We start from the raw sequence: 16,231 nt of genomic DNA, 5'->3' as shown, positions 1-16,231 counted from the left end.
TCAGAACTTTGAGTGCCTTAATATTTGTCCAAATTTAGTTTAACTTCTAAAATGGCCCATGTCGGTCCTCTCTTCAGGGAACCTCCCCCACAAAAGTTCAACATATGTGTCTAAGTGCTGTTTCGGTTCTGCCCGAAGATCCTTTGGAAATGTATACCTATGATGTTCGTGTGGTCCTGCTTACAGGACCGTGGACAAGTCTATGCTTCCTGGCATACTGGTCCAACAGTTATACAATGACCCACTGAAATGACTTGTGGGCGCGATATCAATCGAAAGGAGATAACTCCCAAAATAAGATGCACTTCCATAATGGACTATGTCGGTCCATTCCTTCAAGTACTTCCTCCAAATCTACATTTGTCGGTAAGTTCAAATGTCCAAAAAGGGCCACAAAATTCTGAAAAGATCCTAAAATACATTCGATCTGTCCGTAGAAGAAAGTTTCAATTCACATACGCTGAGGGTATGTTGTTTAATTGTTTTCCCTATTTTTTGTATTTGCCGACAAAAATATTGATTCGGATTAAAGCTCAAAAGTGTTGTGGAGGAGGTACCTGAAGGAATGGACAGATGTAATCCATTTTGGAAGTGGGTCTTATTTTCGGAGTCATTCCTTTCGATAGATATCGCGTATAATTTAGAGCTTTGGGACAGCATAGAATTATCCGCGACAGCATAGAATTGCCCGCGAAAAACACAATATCAATGTAAATAGGATCCTCGAGCAGGCCTTAAACTGCACATAAACAAAAATGTGAACTTGAACGAAATGACACATTTTCCAATTTAAACTAAGTTTGGACAAAAAAATTGAGATCCAAAATTTGGAACAAATTGGTTACTCCCGAACGGAACATTTTCCTACTTATGCTAAGTTTGGGCAAACAATTAGAGATCCAAAATTTGGAACAAATTTGTTACTCCGTTTATGAGATATCACGAGTACCATGTTAGCGAATATTTTTGTACATTTTCGAACTTTGTCTAAGTTTTGCAGACATATTACGATATGCATAGTTGGGAACGAAAGTTGTCATCCCACCAGCCATTATATACTTATGGCCGTAGGGGTATTTGCAAGTTGCACCGTCACAGTGGGGGCAGCGAATACAAGTTGTTGCAAAAATTCCTGCTACAGAAAATAATTTTGTGAAAACATCGAAAAGTCGTCACCCTAATATCCATTATATCCATACATTATCCTTTTCCAAAAAAAAAAAAAAAAACAACTTGTTTATTTTTCGAATTCGTTTATTTAAAGATATTTTGATTTACATTTTCAATACTTTTTTTTGTTTTTTTTTTATGGATATGAGTATTCTTTTCAAATGTGTGAGAGAAGAATGGGCAAATAACACTTATCAAAGTAAGATAAAATATCGAATTTTCGAGTTTCTTTAATTAGACTAGAATAATAAGTAATAATTGTTTTATTTTAATTTATACTTTTTTTCGAAAAAAACTACACAACAAGATATTTCAAAAAAGTAATTTAACAAATTCTTTTGTTTTATGATTTTTAATCATTTGTTGTTTCATTGTTTTTAATATTTTGTAACTTTTGATATGATTTAAAATAATTTTCAATGATAATAATTTCGTATATTTTTGGTGTATTTTCTTATTATTTACGGGAGAGTGAAATCGTTTCGTGGTTTTGTATATTTGTAACATTCGTTCTTAGTATTAAAAAATAGAAGAAGTTTTGCTTCGTTTATCTTGGGTTTTGATGAGTTTTTCAGTGAGTTTGAGTCTGTGTTTTGATCCATTTCGTTTTTGTTTTGAGGAAGAAATTTAACTTAATTTAGCTTTTTAATTTTTGTTCTTGTCTTACATTTTACACATAATACATACATACAATTAGATATATTGATCGAAAATTAGCTTTTTGAAAGTTTTGTAAATTGCTTTTGATAAAATTTGTATTTGTGTGCGGGGGTTTTGTTTCCACTTTTGTGATTCTTTTCTTAAAAAATCCATTTTCTTGTTTCCTTTACTTTTGTTGTTTTTCACCACGCACTTAAGGTTGTGAGGCCATCCGTATGCGTGCTGTGGCCCTCGATTTGGTGTGTATTTCTGCTGTCCTTAGAGTAATGCCGAAAATATCCTCATGATATCGATTTTCGTCCTACGAAACAGAAAGAAAAGAAAAAGAGACAGAATTAGTTTTTTTTTGCGAATTTGTATTTAAAGTTTAAATAGCAACTGAAGTGTACCATCTGAAGGTACATTATTAGATTTTATGCAAGCATACTAAACAACCCGTTCGAATATTACTTTTTGGTAGCCGTAGCTACTTACAATTCAACCTACTAACCCATTATTTTAAAAAGGACCAAATAAATTATTATTCTATGGCCACTGAAAATCTATAAAATTTGTTCTCAAGTCACTCTTCTTAAGGTTTACTTCATTCCTAGCTCAAAAAGGCATTCCACAACTGTATATGGCATTAGAACATTTCAATGAAGAAATCTTTTAAAAAAATTACATAAAACATTTGTTAAACAAAGCGCAACGAAGGTTTCTGTTGTTCTTAACCTCATACATCTATCATTCTCACAACCACAAATGTTCTGTTCCCTGCATTTGTGTATAAAGTAAATATGCCATACACACACTTATTTGTGCAATCACATAAAAGTGAGCACTTATATCTTTCCCTAGGTATACATGTGTGATTAGTAGGGATGCCACCGGTAGTGAAAACAATATACAGAGCCAAAAATGTTTAAACTATTCGAATATAGGTCAGAAATAGTTCATATTTGTACGGTTTTTAAATTTTCTGGATTTTGCTTGCAAAACGTAAGTCCTATCGTAATGGGACTAAAGAAAATGCAGCAGTGAAAAGTCTCTACAAGATTGACCTTTATGACTTTTTCCTAAGTTTATCCATTTTTGAGAAATATAAGTTCAAATTGGGACAATACAGTGACTGTATCGTCATGTACCGTTCCCTTAACTAATTTTAAGGGAGGAATTTTTAAATAAATCGCGATTAAAGGTCACTTGTTTAGGTATATTTTAGGTTTTCTGGATTTTGCTTGGAATCTTTCGGGCCTGATAAAACTTGTACCGTCGTAATGAGGACGGTGAATTCAAGTTGTTACAACAAAAATCAAAGCGATTCGAAGACAGACCCTAAGCTGAACTTTTCCGAAATTTTGTGTGGGAGGTACCAGAATGAGTGAACCGATACAGTCCATATTGGAACATCACCTATGTCTGGAAGAAATTTTACCTTTGCACATTGTAAAATTTCTTCTATGGACCAAATCGGTTACTCCCTTCAAGAGTTATCTTGCGCATATTTTTGAATTTTTGTGGGGAAGGTACCTGAAGGAGTGGACCGGCTCAATCGGTTCAACCGTTCGAGAGTTATCGTGCGCTCCATTCAGCCAGACAGACGGACGGGCATTGCTAAATGGTCTCCAAATTATCTGAAACGGATTTCGTCCAGACATACCTGGGGTCTAAAACCATTATTTCAATGAAGCCCACGGTGCGCCTTAACTAATTTTAAATGGAAGGTGCTTACACCTGGAAAGTTTTTGCAGATTCTGAAACTACAATGCTCATAGATGAGAAATATCAAGAAACAAAAAAAATCGCCGGAGGGATTTTCAAATAAATCGCGATTTAAGTTCACATTTTTAGGGGTTCTTTACACGCAGAGAAAAAAATATGTTTGATCCCACAATATTCCAGGAGCAAAATATGTATTGTTAACATATTGTTGGATTCCTTATGTAGTATTGTGAATCCAACAATCGTTTCTGTTAAATCCAAAAATAGTTTGTGTCAACTGAACAATATTTCTCTCTTTTCTTCGAAATTTTTTTCTCTTCTCTGGCTATTCGATGCCGTGTTGAAAAAAACAATTTTGGTGAGTTGTGGTGTTTGTATGACATGCTGCCTTCATCTTTGTTTTTGTGTGTATGTTTTTATTTGTTTCTGTTTTGTTTCATTCTTCTTCTTTATTTCATTCTCCTTTCCTTTTCATGTTTGTTATGTTGTTTAATTATGCCTTATGTTGTGGTGGATGCTTGTGGCTTTTTGTTTGTCGTTGTTGTCAGCTAAAGTAGCAAACCATGTATTGCGTTCATCAATGCTCGTAATATTATACGCGATATTTATATCAAAGTTGTGTGGAAAGTGTATCTGGTTTTCAGGGCTGACAATATGTTTTGTAAAAAATTTAGATTATGATTGTTCCTACAATCGGTATTGTTAACGATTTTTACAATATTGCGGAAATTCGAAAGTTGTTTTTGTTTTCTATGTTCGGAACAAAAGATGGTATTTTTGGATTTGGATTATAATGTTTGTACAAAACAAACACATTTTTGGAACCAAAATAGACATTTTAAAGAACCCCTAAAAATGTGAACTTAAATCGCGATTTATTTGAAAATCCCTCCGGCGATTTTTTTTGTTTCTTGATATTTCTCATCTATGAGCATTGTAGTTTCAGAATCTGCAAAAACTTCCCAGGTGTAAGCACCTTCCATTTAAATTTGGTTAAGGCACACCGTGAGCCCATATTGCATATGCAAAATTTATGCATTTTACATATTTTCTTATGCAACAAATATTTCAATAATAGGTACAAAAATGTTTGTACGTACAATTTTTCTGTTTAAGATTCTTTTCAGACAAGTCAATAAAATAGAGAAATGTATAACCACAGCCTCAACGTTCAAAATACCGAAAATCGGGAGATATCGATATCGTATGGGAGCTATATGAAGACCTGAACTTAAACCGACAAATTTTAGGTGGAATGTTGTTTACCCCCAAGGAAGACTTATTACCAAATTTCAGCCATTTTGGCGGGATTTGAGGCCACAACTTCCAAAATACCGGAAATCGGGAGGTACCGTGCTATGGGGGCTATATGAAAACGTGGACCTATACCGAAAAATTTCAGGTGGAAAGTTTTATACCCCCAATGAAGACTTAATACCATATTTCAGCCATTTCGGCGGGATATTGAGGACAAATAAATACCAGAAATCCGGAGGTACTGTTCTATGGGGGCTATATGATGACGTGAACCTATATCGAGAAATTTCAGGTGGAAAGTTTTATACCCCCAAGGATGACTTAATACCAAATTTAAGCAATTTCGGAGGGATATTCAGGCCACAACCTTCAAAATACCAGAAATCCGGAGGTACCGTTCTATGGGGGCTATATGAAGACGTGAACCCCTAAATTTCAGTTGGAAAGTTTTATACCCCCAACGAAGACTAAATACCAAATTTCAGACATTTCGGTGGGATATTGAGGCTACAACTTTCAAAATACCGAAAATCGGGAGGTACCGTTCTATGGGGGCTATATGAAGACGTGTACCTATACTGACAAATTTAGGGTTGAAAGTTTTATACTCCCAACGAAGACTTTATACAAAATGTCAGCCATTTAAGTGTGATGTTGAGGCCACAACCTTCAAAATATCGGAAATCGGGAGGTACCGTTCTATGGGGGCTATATGAAGACGTGGACCCATGCGGAGAAATTTCAGGTGTAAAGTTTCATACCCCTAACGAAGACTTAATACCACATTTCAGCCATTTGGGTGGGATTTTTAGACAATCCTTGTATATATTTTTGCATATGTTCATTTTATGCAAATATGTACAAATATGTCAAAATATGTACAATATGCAAAATATGCAAAAATGTCTGGGCCTAATTCGTTTTATTTTGTGATAAAACGAGTTTCTGTCTAATCAGATTTTCTCTACGACCATCCTAACCAAGTCCAAATTTACATTCGGCAATTTTCCTTGCGGCAATTGTCAGTTTGAAGGAGGGAGAGGTGAGGTATATGGTAACCCTTTGCCTCTCAACACCCTCTCTTACCGACAAACTGACAATTGCCGAATGTAAATATGGACCATATATGCATTTGCATAGGATTCCGCTGTCTACTTATTATCATGTGTTTTGTGTTTTATTTAGGAATTTATCTTAAAAACTGCTGAATTTCACAGATTATAATTATTGTACCAGCCGGACAATAAACTAACTAAATTGATGATCAAAAAATGACAACTCGGGAATTATCCGAGCCGACTAATCTACCAAATATTAAAGTGATACTTTCTTTAGAAGATGATTATTTAAATACGAAAGAGGATTTGATGAAATATCCCAAATAAAACGCTTGCATTTAAATTAAAAATGGTGACAAAATTAAATGGCAAGCGTGTTATTTGATGGTCATGAAGAATATACATATTGAAGCTACTGTAACTTAATTTTTTTAAATTATATTTATCATATAATATGAATAAACGGGCCAACAAAATTTTTTATTCAAATTATTTCTCATATAAGAATAAAACAATCTGTGTGTTAATAAATGTAGGAAAAATTTTGCAAATTTGCTCGACTCCGTCTCGTAGACTCGGACTCCGGCTCCGAAACCCTGATTTAAACAAGGGCATGTTGCACTGAATTACTAGTTATTCTATGACCACTTGAAGTTGAAAAATAAGCTAAAAAATCTATTTTAGAACAGTTGAGGTGGAATTTGTTTTCAATTTCAACACATATTTTTATTTTATTTTGGTCTCTGCTGGATTTGATCATGTGAACTTTTGATTTGTAGCCGAACACACTACACACAACAAAAAGTCCGAGTGGCGACGGTGAGCGTTGAACACACAACCCTAAAATTTGTAGTCGGACACACACGCTCTGTGCCACCGTACTCAAAACTTAGTAAGGAGTAATAGAAATAGTAATTTTTGTCGGCATTATTTCCCAGCAAAATAAATTGGAAGTAGTGCAATGTAGACTAGTTCCTTCACGGCATGTTTTTATGCAATTCAAACGGAATCGTGAAAAAGGCACTCCATTCCTCACATTTTAACCGCATTTGGATGCAATCCAAAGAATCACATCCATTTGTCACATTTTAATAACATCCCGAGGCAGTTCAACGGAGTCGTGAAAAAGGCACTCCAATTCCTCACAATTTAACAGCATCCGGATGCAGTTCAAACGGAGTCGTGAAAAAGGCACTCCGTTCACTACATTTTATTAGCAGTTGTTAGAGATCCCTACATGTACATAAATCAGTTTGTACATCTCTACAGTCAGCAGTCCAAAAAGAGATAATCGTGTTAACATTTCCAAACATTTGTTAATACAAACGAAATAATATTTATTTTGTGAACATTTTTCCGGTAACTCACGAGAAGAAAATTTCCCAATGGAGTGCTGTTGGAGTACATGTCGAAATCTTAACTGGTGATATGAAGACAATATCAAACCCATTTAGCAGATGAAGCAAAAGCACTTAAGCTTGGATTATATGAAGAGCGGAGGAAACACACATGTTTGCGATTGAATTCAATAGAGAATTTTCATAATTTGTGTTAATTTAATAAAGTTATTAATATTTTTGTTTTACACAAATAATAAATGCATTTTATTTTGTTATTCAAAACACGTGCTCTGGACTGCCTCCTATTCTACCCCAAAAGGTCAGTTAAAATGCAATGCCAAAGGGTCAGTTAAAATGCAGTGCCAAAGGTTCAGTTAAAATGCAATGCCAAAGGGTCAGTTAAAATGCGGTGCAATGGAGTGCCTCTTTCCGGGGTCACTCCCTTGTAAAAATCATGAGTGAAAATGCATAATTTGATGCACTTCCAAATCACTTGTACATATCATTTAACTGCCTCTTTGGAGGCAAACTTTTCGCTGGGTTGGTAATAGGTTACGATCAGGGCTGCGGAGTCGGAGTCGGAGTCTGGAGTCGGAGTCTAGCAAATTTTGCTGGAGTCGGAGTCGGAGTCTGGAGTCGTGAAAAAAAGCTCGACTCCGACTCCGGGCAAAATGTTTTTTTCTACATTTAACAAAAGAGTTTTTATTTTTTTATGATAGAGAGATTAACTTTATTAACATTTTGATAAATCGTTTATTCATTTTATAGGAAATCTATGAGTAAACTTGTAAGCAAAGGATTTATTATATTTAGTAATGTTCCATGACAAAAGAATTATAATTGCATCTTTCAATATGAATCGATTTCTTAATATACCATCACATTTATGACAAAACTTATATACACTCTGGAATACTAGTTTTAGATCTCACATATTTATACTTCACAATATAATGTGGAAAAAGTATTATAAGTTTATTTTGTCCACAATTAAGGGGTTATGGTCACTTATTGTGCACGAAAAATGAAATTTTTCATGAATTTTTACAAGTAATCTACCAATTTTTTTCCAAAAGATATTGTTTTCATCTGATTTATAATACCTTGAGCTACTTTCAGATTTTTTTTTTTTTTTTTTTTTTTTTTTTGAAAAATATTGCACACTTTTCTGACAAATTGCCACCTACGCAACACTGTTTTTACTAAAGCAGTTTGCGGTGACCACTGAAGCTCGAAAACGAATAAACCGATCAGCATATGTTTTTGTGGTATCATTAAGAACATAATAATCGTGTATTTAAGCGAAACGAATTAAAAAATATGCATTAAAAAAAGGGAGCTGTAGAAGTCAAAATTTCGCTTTCGTAAAATCTGTAAGTAACAAATTACTGTTGGCATACCCATCTTCATATTTCGACAAAATAAAACGAAAAAGATATGTGACCCGTCCCACAAAGGGGAAATTTGTGTTAAAAGTTGATCAAAAGTCCTAGAAAGCTCATTTATACTTCGATTGATATAATATTTTGCACAAAGCATATCTTCTGCACAAGGATTAATCCTATAGAAAATAACGAAAATCGGTCCAGATTTGGATGCAGCTTCCATATATATTCGCATCTGATATGAGATAAAAATGCACCAAAATCACTGAAATTTGACACATGCAACCTGAACTAGCCTTAAAAAACATTGAGCCAATTTTTAAACAAATCAGTACAGATGTATATATAGTCCCTTATACATATATTTCATTCCAAATTTTATTTTTTGAAATTTACTTAAATTTAATTTTTCTCAATTCACATGAGAAAAGCAGTGAATGTTTCTGAATAATGCAAACATATTTGATAGGTGTTGGTTTAGTTTGATAAATTAGAGCCCCGGTTATAACGCGGAGCAAAATTTAGTGTGAGTAAACCTTTCAATTCCATATAAAAATATTTCATATTTTAGTTGAGAAAAATTAGATTTTTTCGGAATGGCGCAAATATGCGCAATTTTTATACCCTACACCACTATGTGGTAAGGGGTATTATGTGTTAGTGCATTTGTATGTAACATACAAAAGGAAGCGAGATAGACCCATAGTTCCTTCTAGGGATATACATAGAATCACTTTCTGAGTCGATTTATGCATGTCCGTCCGTCCGTTCGCAACATACAGGTCGCATTTGTTGACCGATTTCGCTGAAAATTGGGGAATACCATTTTTTTAGCCGTCGGAAGATCAAGTTCGAAGATGGGCTATATCGGTGCAAGTTTTGGTATAGCCCCCATATAACGGTATCCCCCGATTTGCGGTATTTTGACGTTTTTAGCTACATTTTCGGACCGATGTAGCTATAATTTGACATTTAGGGTTCTTAAGTATCAATAAACTTATATAACAAAAGTTGTGGACATAGGTCCACGTTTTGGTATAGCCCCCATAAAACCCCCGATTTACGGTATTTGGACGTTTTTAGCTACATTTTCAGACCGATGTAGCTATAATTTGACATTTAAAGTTCAATAAACTTATATGACAAAATTTGTGGACATAGGTCCACGTTTTGGTATAGCCCCCATATAACGGTACCCCCCGATTTACGGTATTTTGACGTTTTTAGCTACATTTTCAGGCCGACTTAGCTATAAATTGACATTTAGGGTTCTTAAGTGTCAATAAACTTATATAACTAGTGGACATAGGTACATGTTTTGGAATAGCCCCCATATAACGTTACCGCCCGATTTCAGGTATTTTGACGTTTTAAGTCACATTTCTAGACCGAATTAGTTATAATATTACCGATTTTCGGTATTTTGAGGATTCTAGCTAAAATTTTTAACCGAATTAGGAGTTATTTGACATTAAAGGCTCAAAAACTGTCAACATAGGCCCATGTTTTATTATACCACCTATATAACGGTACCTCCCAATTTCTAGCCCACCAAAAATTGTCAACATACATAGTTAGATATAGGCACCATAAAAAAGGGTCTCCCGAATGAAGCATTTTATGTACATTATCTGACATATTAACGTACCCACTTAATGTTGGGAACAGGAATGAAAACTAATTATTCCATTTTAGTTCAGAATATTTTATGGTGGAGGGTATGAAAAGTTCGGCCCGGCCGAACTTAATGCTTTTTTACTTGTTTATGATTGAATCTGATATTTGAGGCTCAATCGCATAAAACATTAGAAGAAACTATGGTCGGGAAACGACGGGGAAATAGACTTTTTCACTATTGAAATTGTAGTAATCTTAAAAATGATCATAAACAATTTTCATAAAGAGGATATGTATTACCATTATTAAAGAGCAAAGATGTAAAATCAATCTAAAAATTTTAAATGCTAATCTTGTTCGGAGACTGTACAAAAACAATAAATCTTGAAAAATATTAGTTTTCGCGAAAATAATGTCATTTTAATGTTCACCTAATTTAGTTAGTTTTCGAAAATTTACTTTTTGTTTTCAGTAAGGCTGAGTTCAATCGACTGCTGCATGGGATTGGTTAATCTTACAAAGTCGAGGATGGTTATAGCAAATGTAGAAAAGAGTCTGGTTGCCGTTTATCAACATTTTTTCATAAAAAAAAGATTTTCATATTTTGAGTTTTGAGCAACTTTATGTCTATGTTAATCAAACTCGTCAGTTCTACTTGTTTTTGTTTTAAATTGATAATCGGAGGGTATACTCGTACATATATTTCGGCAAAATCTACTGAAACTTTATAAATTCTTTCTGTTGTTGTTGTTATTTTTGATTCAATACGGAACATCAATTTTACATCGCATTGCATTACAAATTGTCTTAGAGAAAAGAACAGATAAGCATATAGGGTCCTAGTATAGGAAAAGTTGAAAAATTTAGCAAATTTTATTAATTTTTAGTGGTATAGGAAATTACCCTCGGAGTCGACTCCGGAGTCGGAGTCGTGACAAAAAACTGGCCTGGAGTCGGAGTCGGAGTCGAAGGAAAAATGGCTCGACTCCGAAACCCTGGTTACGATGGGTAGGAGTTTTATAACTCAGTAGTTGACACAAACCGTCGTGTCTCCTTTCTTTTGCACGAGGAATAGCAGGCAAATATTGTTAATATACTGATACATACTCCTTATCAATATGTTGCCACCAGTCTTGAACAGATCGGTAGGCAACCCATCAGCTACTACTACTTTATTTTTATTGTTCTTCATCAATTAATTGCTGTCGTGACTTCACTATGACTGGGTGGGCCGCCCATATTCGATACCAAAAGCTTGATTAAAAGCAGTTCGCATATACTCAGAACACTATCTGTATCAGTTACCAAATTCCCTTCATTATCTTTGTAGGAGAATGTGCCTGCATTATACGCTTTAGTCTGGTGTTTTGCACTCTGGTAAAAATTTCGGACTTCATTCTTACCCCTGAACATCCCAAGTTTCTCACGCTTACGTTTTTCTTATTCTTTCCTCTTTCTCCTGAAAATAGACTTCTACTCTCTGATCCTCCCCCGAATATTTTCCTTCGCGCTTCGTGTTGCTACTGAATACAGGATTCATCTGTATGCCGCGTTTACGACACTCCTGATCGTACCATAGATTTTTAGGTGGCGGTTTTTGGTACCCAAGTATAGATTTTGCGGCAGTTTGCCACTGCGCTTCCAAATTATGGGGACAAGGAATGTCGACTTCCACAACCCTTCCGATCACCCATCGAGTAAACTCGTACTCAATTTCGAGTATTTTCACTCCCACTCGTTTTTTTGCAAAACTCGTACACTTGAAGTACTCGTACTCGCAAACACTTTTCACTCGCGAGTAAAATCGAGCTAGTCTGAAATATGCTTCGCGACAGACGAGTAAAAATAGAGTATACTCGATTTATTTTTCTATTCGCGCGAGTACTCCTCCCGCTTGAATTCGCTCGAGTTTCACTCGCGAGGAGAATTCGAGCGAGTATTTCGGAGCTCTGTGTGTTAGTAACAAACAAAAGCAAAACAAACCATTTGCTCTCTTTTGTCGTGTGTATGTGAATTGCCGAAAAACTTCGTAACCAGCGGTAACCGTGTGCTCTAGAGTCTAGACACTCGTAGAATATATTCTTGGTCTGTTCATATTTCACTTCGGTGGATTAGACTGATATTAAAGAAATTTGCTTTTATACGAATTGGGACAATTCTCTCATCTGTAAATGGAGATCAGATTTTCCGTCAATCCAACACCTAGCTCATATTTCGTTGCATGGGAGCTATATCACAATGCGTAGTCGTTTCTGATATTTACGTTTGCCCGATTACATCGCACATGCTCGTTTGAGTATAGTCCCCACGTAGCGGTGCCAACCGATTTGATGATTTAATTTCAATTCTACGATATTGCAGAGTCTACAAAACACGATACCTGAAATCTGAAGGTATCATTGTATAGGGGCTTTATGGCCACATATCCATAGAACACTACAGATGTCAGGAAAAAGGTCCAAATATTTCTGTGATTATAGGCTTTAAATAAAAACTTAGGTCTCCGCAATTTGAGCTCATCTTTTTTTATCCAATCATAATGAAATTATAAGCTGGCGTAAAACGCCAGCCTCGTGGTTTCAATCTGTCAATTTTTTTGTTATTGTGTATAAATGGTATGAAAACGTAAAGAAGCATTTTGACATCTTTTGACATTTTCGGCCAAAATAGACTTGTGTTTATGCCTGTTAAACTGATCTTGGTTACAATCATCAGAATCGTCTTATTACAATTCACTTCTATTGTATGCCAGTATATGGTTAAATTCTTTAAACTGGACCAAACATCTTTGCCAATAGTAAGAAACAAATTTTGGTTTTTGGTCGTATTTTCAAAGGAAAACTTATTTTTTTTTAAACAACAATAATGGTTTCAACCTGGCACATCGCTTTCAACACTAAAGTTATTGGCCCAAACACCCACAAACATGAGATTTATATGTTTTTATATTGCATTCCTAAAAGTATGCAACAATGCGTGAATAAAACACAAATATATTACGTTTAAAGTTAAAACAGAACTAAATCACAGTGGTTTAAATGTGTCTCTTAGCGATAGGTTAAGTCATTTTAGTTGGTCGGCGGAGGATTTTTGGAGATTTTGGGTCAATATGTCAGAAAGCATGAATATGCCGATGTAAAACCTTATTACACAATATTCTACAAATATTTCAAATTCTCAAACGGCCCTGAAACTGCACTCAAGCGAATATGTTGAACTTTTGTGAGAAGAACGAAGAACGAATTCGAGACATGTCCTTAAACTGTTCATAATATGACCGATGTTTGAACCTGATCTAAGTTTGGACAAAATATTACGACCTGTAAAGTTTGGATCAAATCGGTTGATCCATTCGAGACCGAAAGGGGCAAAATCCATTTTGTCGATGAGATACATTTTTGATATCTCACAGAATATATACCCTCGTTAGCCTAAAGGCCTGGGTACATAAATTAGCACAAATTTTACTATGCATTCGTATTGGAGCTATAATCATATATAGACCGATAATGAAAAATGTTTGCTAGTAGGATTTCTGTCTTCAGAGACCTTAAAATGCCATATATAGCTTAATTGATTTACAATTAGTTACCAGCTAATTTAATTGGAATACCTCGTCAAGACATTCGAAGACAATTTGGCGAGAAGGTTTTTTGTACCGTAAAGGAATTCAGAGATCATCTTCTGTACTGTAAATGCCTGAGGCCATTTATCTCATCTTCTGCACAGTACTCGTATATGACTTCATAGATCATCTTCTGTACCGTAGATGGTTTCAGTGGTCATCTTCTTTGCAGAAGATGACTTCAAAGCAAATTTTTCGGGGCAGTTGAACGCTTCAGAGGTACTCTTCTGTACAACATATAACTTCAGTTGCCATCTTCTGTACCGCAGATGATTTCGGAGTAGAGCTGGCAAAAAATCGATGGCACTATCGATAATATGGATTATTTTTTTAAAAACTCAATATCGATTGATAGTTTTGCCCACCATATTATCGGATTAAAAAACCCTAACCTAAAATTTATTGAAACAAAAAGGAATTTCACGACTTTTTCCTTCTGTTATTGATGTGAGAAAGTAAGTCCGTATTAACATGTACAAATTGTTTGGAAATGTTAACTGTATTTTTGTGTATTTTTATTATATGAAAGTAATTGTTTTTTTTTCTCCTTTATACTTCTGTGAACTACTTGTGCAAAATATCAAAAAAAAAAAAAAATAGACATTTCCGCCATTTTCATTTCCAAAGTAATGGTGATGACAAATTAACAATAATATCGATAGCAATCGATTTTTTAAATGAAATATCTAAAATATCTAATGTTGGAAATGTCGATAGTTTGCCAGCTCTACTTCGGAGGTCATCTTCTGACCGTAGATGACTTCAGACATTATCTCCTTTACCGTAGATGGCTTCGAAGGTAATCTTTTGTACCCTAGATGATTTCAGAAATCTACTCATGTACCGTAGATGGCGACTGAGTCTTCTTCACAGTAGATCAACGCTGATCTTCTGGGCAGTGGAATGCTTCAAAGGTAAACTTTTGTACCGGAGAAGAGGTCAGAGGCCATTTTCAATACTGTACTGTAGATGGCTTCAGAAATCATATTCTGTACTGCAGATAACTTCAGAGTTCAACTTCTGTACCATAGATGACTTCCGAGATCATCTTCTGTGCCACAGATCGCTTCAGAGGTCATCTTCTGTACCGTAAATGAGCTTGGAGGTCATCTTATGTACCGTATATGACTTCAGAAGTCATCTTCTGTACTGTAGATGACTTCAGACATCATCTTTTGTACCGATATCTTCTGAAGTCAACTTATGTACCGTAGATGACCTCAGAGGTCATTTTCTCTACCGCAGATGATTTCAAAGGTCACCTTCTGTACTGTAGATGACCTCAGAGATCTTCTTATGTACCGCAGACTACTTCACAGAGGCCATCTTCTGTAACGTAGATGAGCTCAGAGGTCATCTTCTGACTTTGGAGATCATCTTCTGTACCTCTGATAACTTTAGAAGTCAGCTTCTGTACCGTAGATGACTTCAAATCTCACCTTCCGTACCGTAAATGATTCCAGATGCCATCTTCTTTACCGTAGATGGCTGCAGAAGTCGTCTTCTGCACCATAGATGTCTTCAGAGATCATCGTCTGTATTGTAGATGGTTTCAGTGATCATCTTCTGGACCGTATATGACTTCAGAACTCATCTTATGTACCGTAGATGGCTTCAAAGGTCATAATTCTGCCTCAAATATGGTTTCAGTGGTATCTTCTGTATAATAGACGACTTTAAATCTCATCTTCTGTACAGTAGATGACTTCAGAGGTTATCTTTTGTACTGTAGATGACTTCTAATCTCACCTTCTGTTCTGTAGATGATTTCAGAGTTCATCTGCCGTATCGTTGATGAGTTCAGAAGTCATCTTCTGATTTCAGATGTTATCTTCTCTACTGTAGATGGCTACAAATCTCACCTTCAGTACCGTAAATTATTTCAGAGGTCATCTTCTGCCCTACTTGGTTTCGGTGTCATCTTCTGTCCAACAGGTGACTTCAAATCTCATCTTCTGTAACGTATATGGCTTCATGTCATCTTCTGTACCATAGATAGCTGCAGAAGTCATCTTCTGCACAATAGAGATCTTCTTCTATACCGTAGATGATTTCAAAGGTCATCTGCCGTATCGTAGATGACTTCAGAGATCATCTTCTTTACCGTAGATGATTTCAAAGGTCATCTGCAGTATCGTAGATGAGTTAAGAAGCCATCTTCTGATTTCAGAGGTCATCTTTTGTACTTTAGATGATTTCAGGGTCATTTTCTGCACAGTAAATAACTTCATCTTCTGTACCGCAGATAACTTCTGTACCGTAGATGACTTCAGAGGCCATTTTCAGTACTGTAGATGACTACAAAGATCATCTTCTGTACCGCAGATAACTTCTGAAGTCAACTTCGGTACCGTAGATGACTTCAGATATTATCTTCCGTACCGTAAATGATCTCATTTTCTGTGTCCTACTTGG

General features: G+C 35.4%; 1 protein-coding gene across 4 annotated transcripts in view; it reads right to left on the bottom strand.

The window, feature by feature from the left end:
* Positions 1 to 1,236: 1,236 nt before the first annotated feature.
* The window catches only part of Nos (Nitric oxide synthase), a 437,755-nt gene continuing 422,760 nt past the window's right edge, over positions 1,237 to 16,231 (bottom strand). For all 4 annotated transcript variants that reach the window (XM_073970603.1, XM_073970600.1, XM_073970602.1 and 1 more), the window contains exon 18: positions 1,237 to 2,131. In XM_073970603.1, coding sequence (XP_073826704.1) covers positions 2,024 to 2,131 — 108 coding nt within the window. In that variant the 3' untranslated portion in view covers positions 1,237 to 2,023. The remainder of the gene's footprint in view (positions 2,132 to 16,231) is intronic.

This window comes from Musca autumnalis, unplaced genomic scaffold (assembly GCF_047663935.1).
Source record: "Musca autumnalis isolate F117 unplaced genomic scaffold, ASM4766393v1 scaffold_2, whole genome shotgun sequence".
Lineage (NCBI taxonomy): Eukaryota > Metazoa > Arthropoda > Insecta > Diptera > Muscidae > Musca > Musca autumnalis.
The sequence above is the reverse complement of the archived record's forward strand: the minus strand, read 5'-3'. Positions and strand labels throughout refer to the sequence as shown.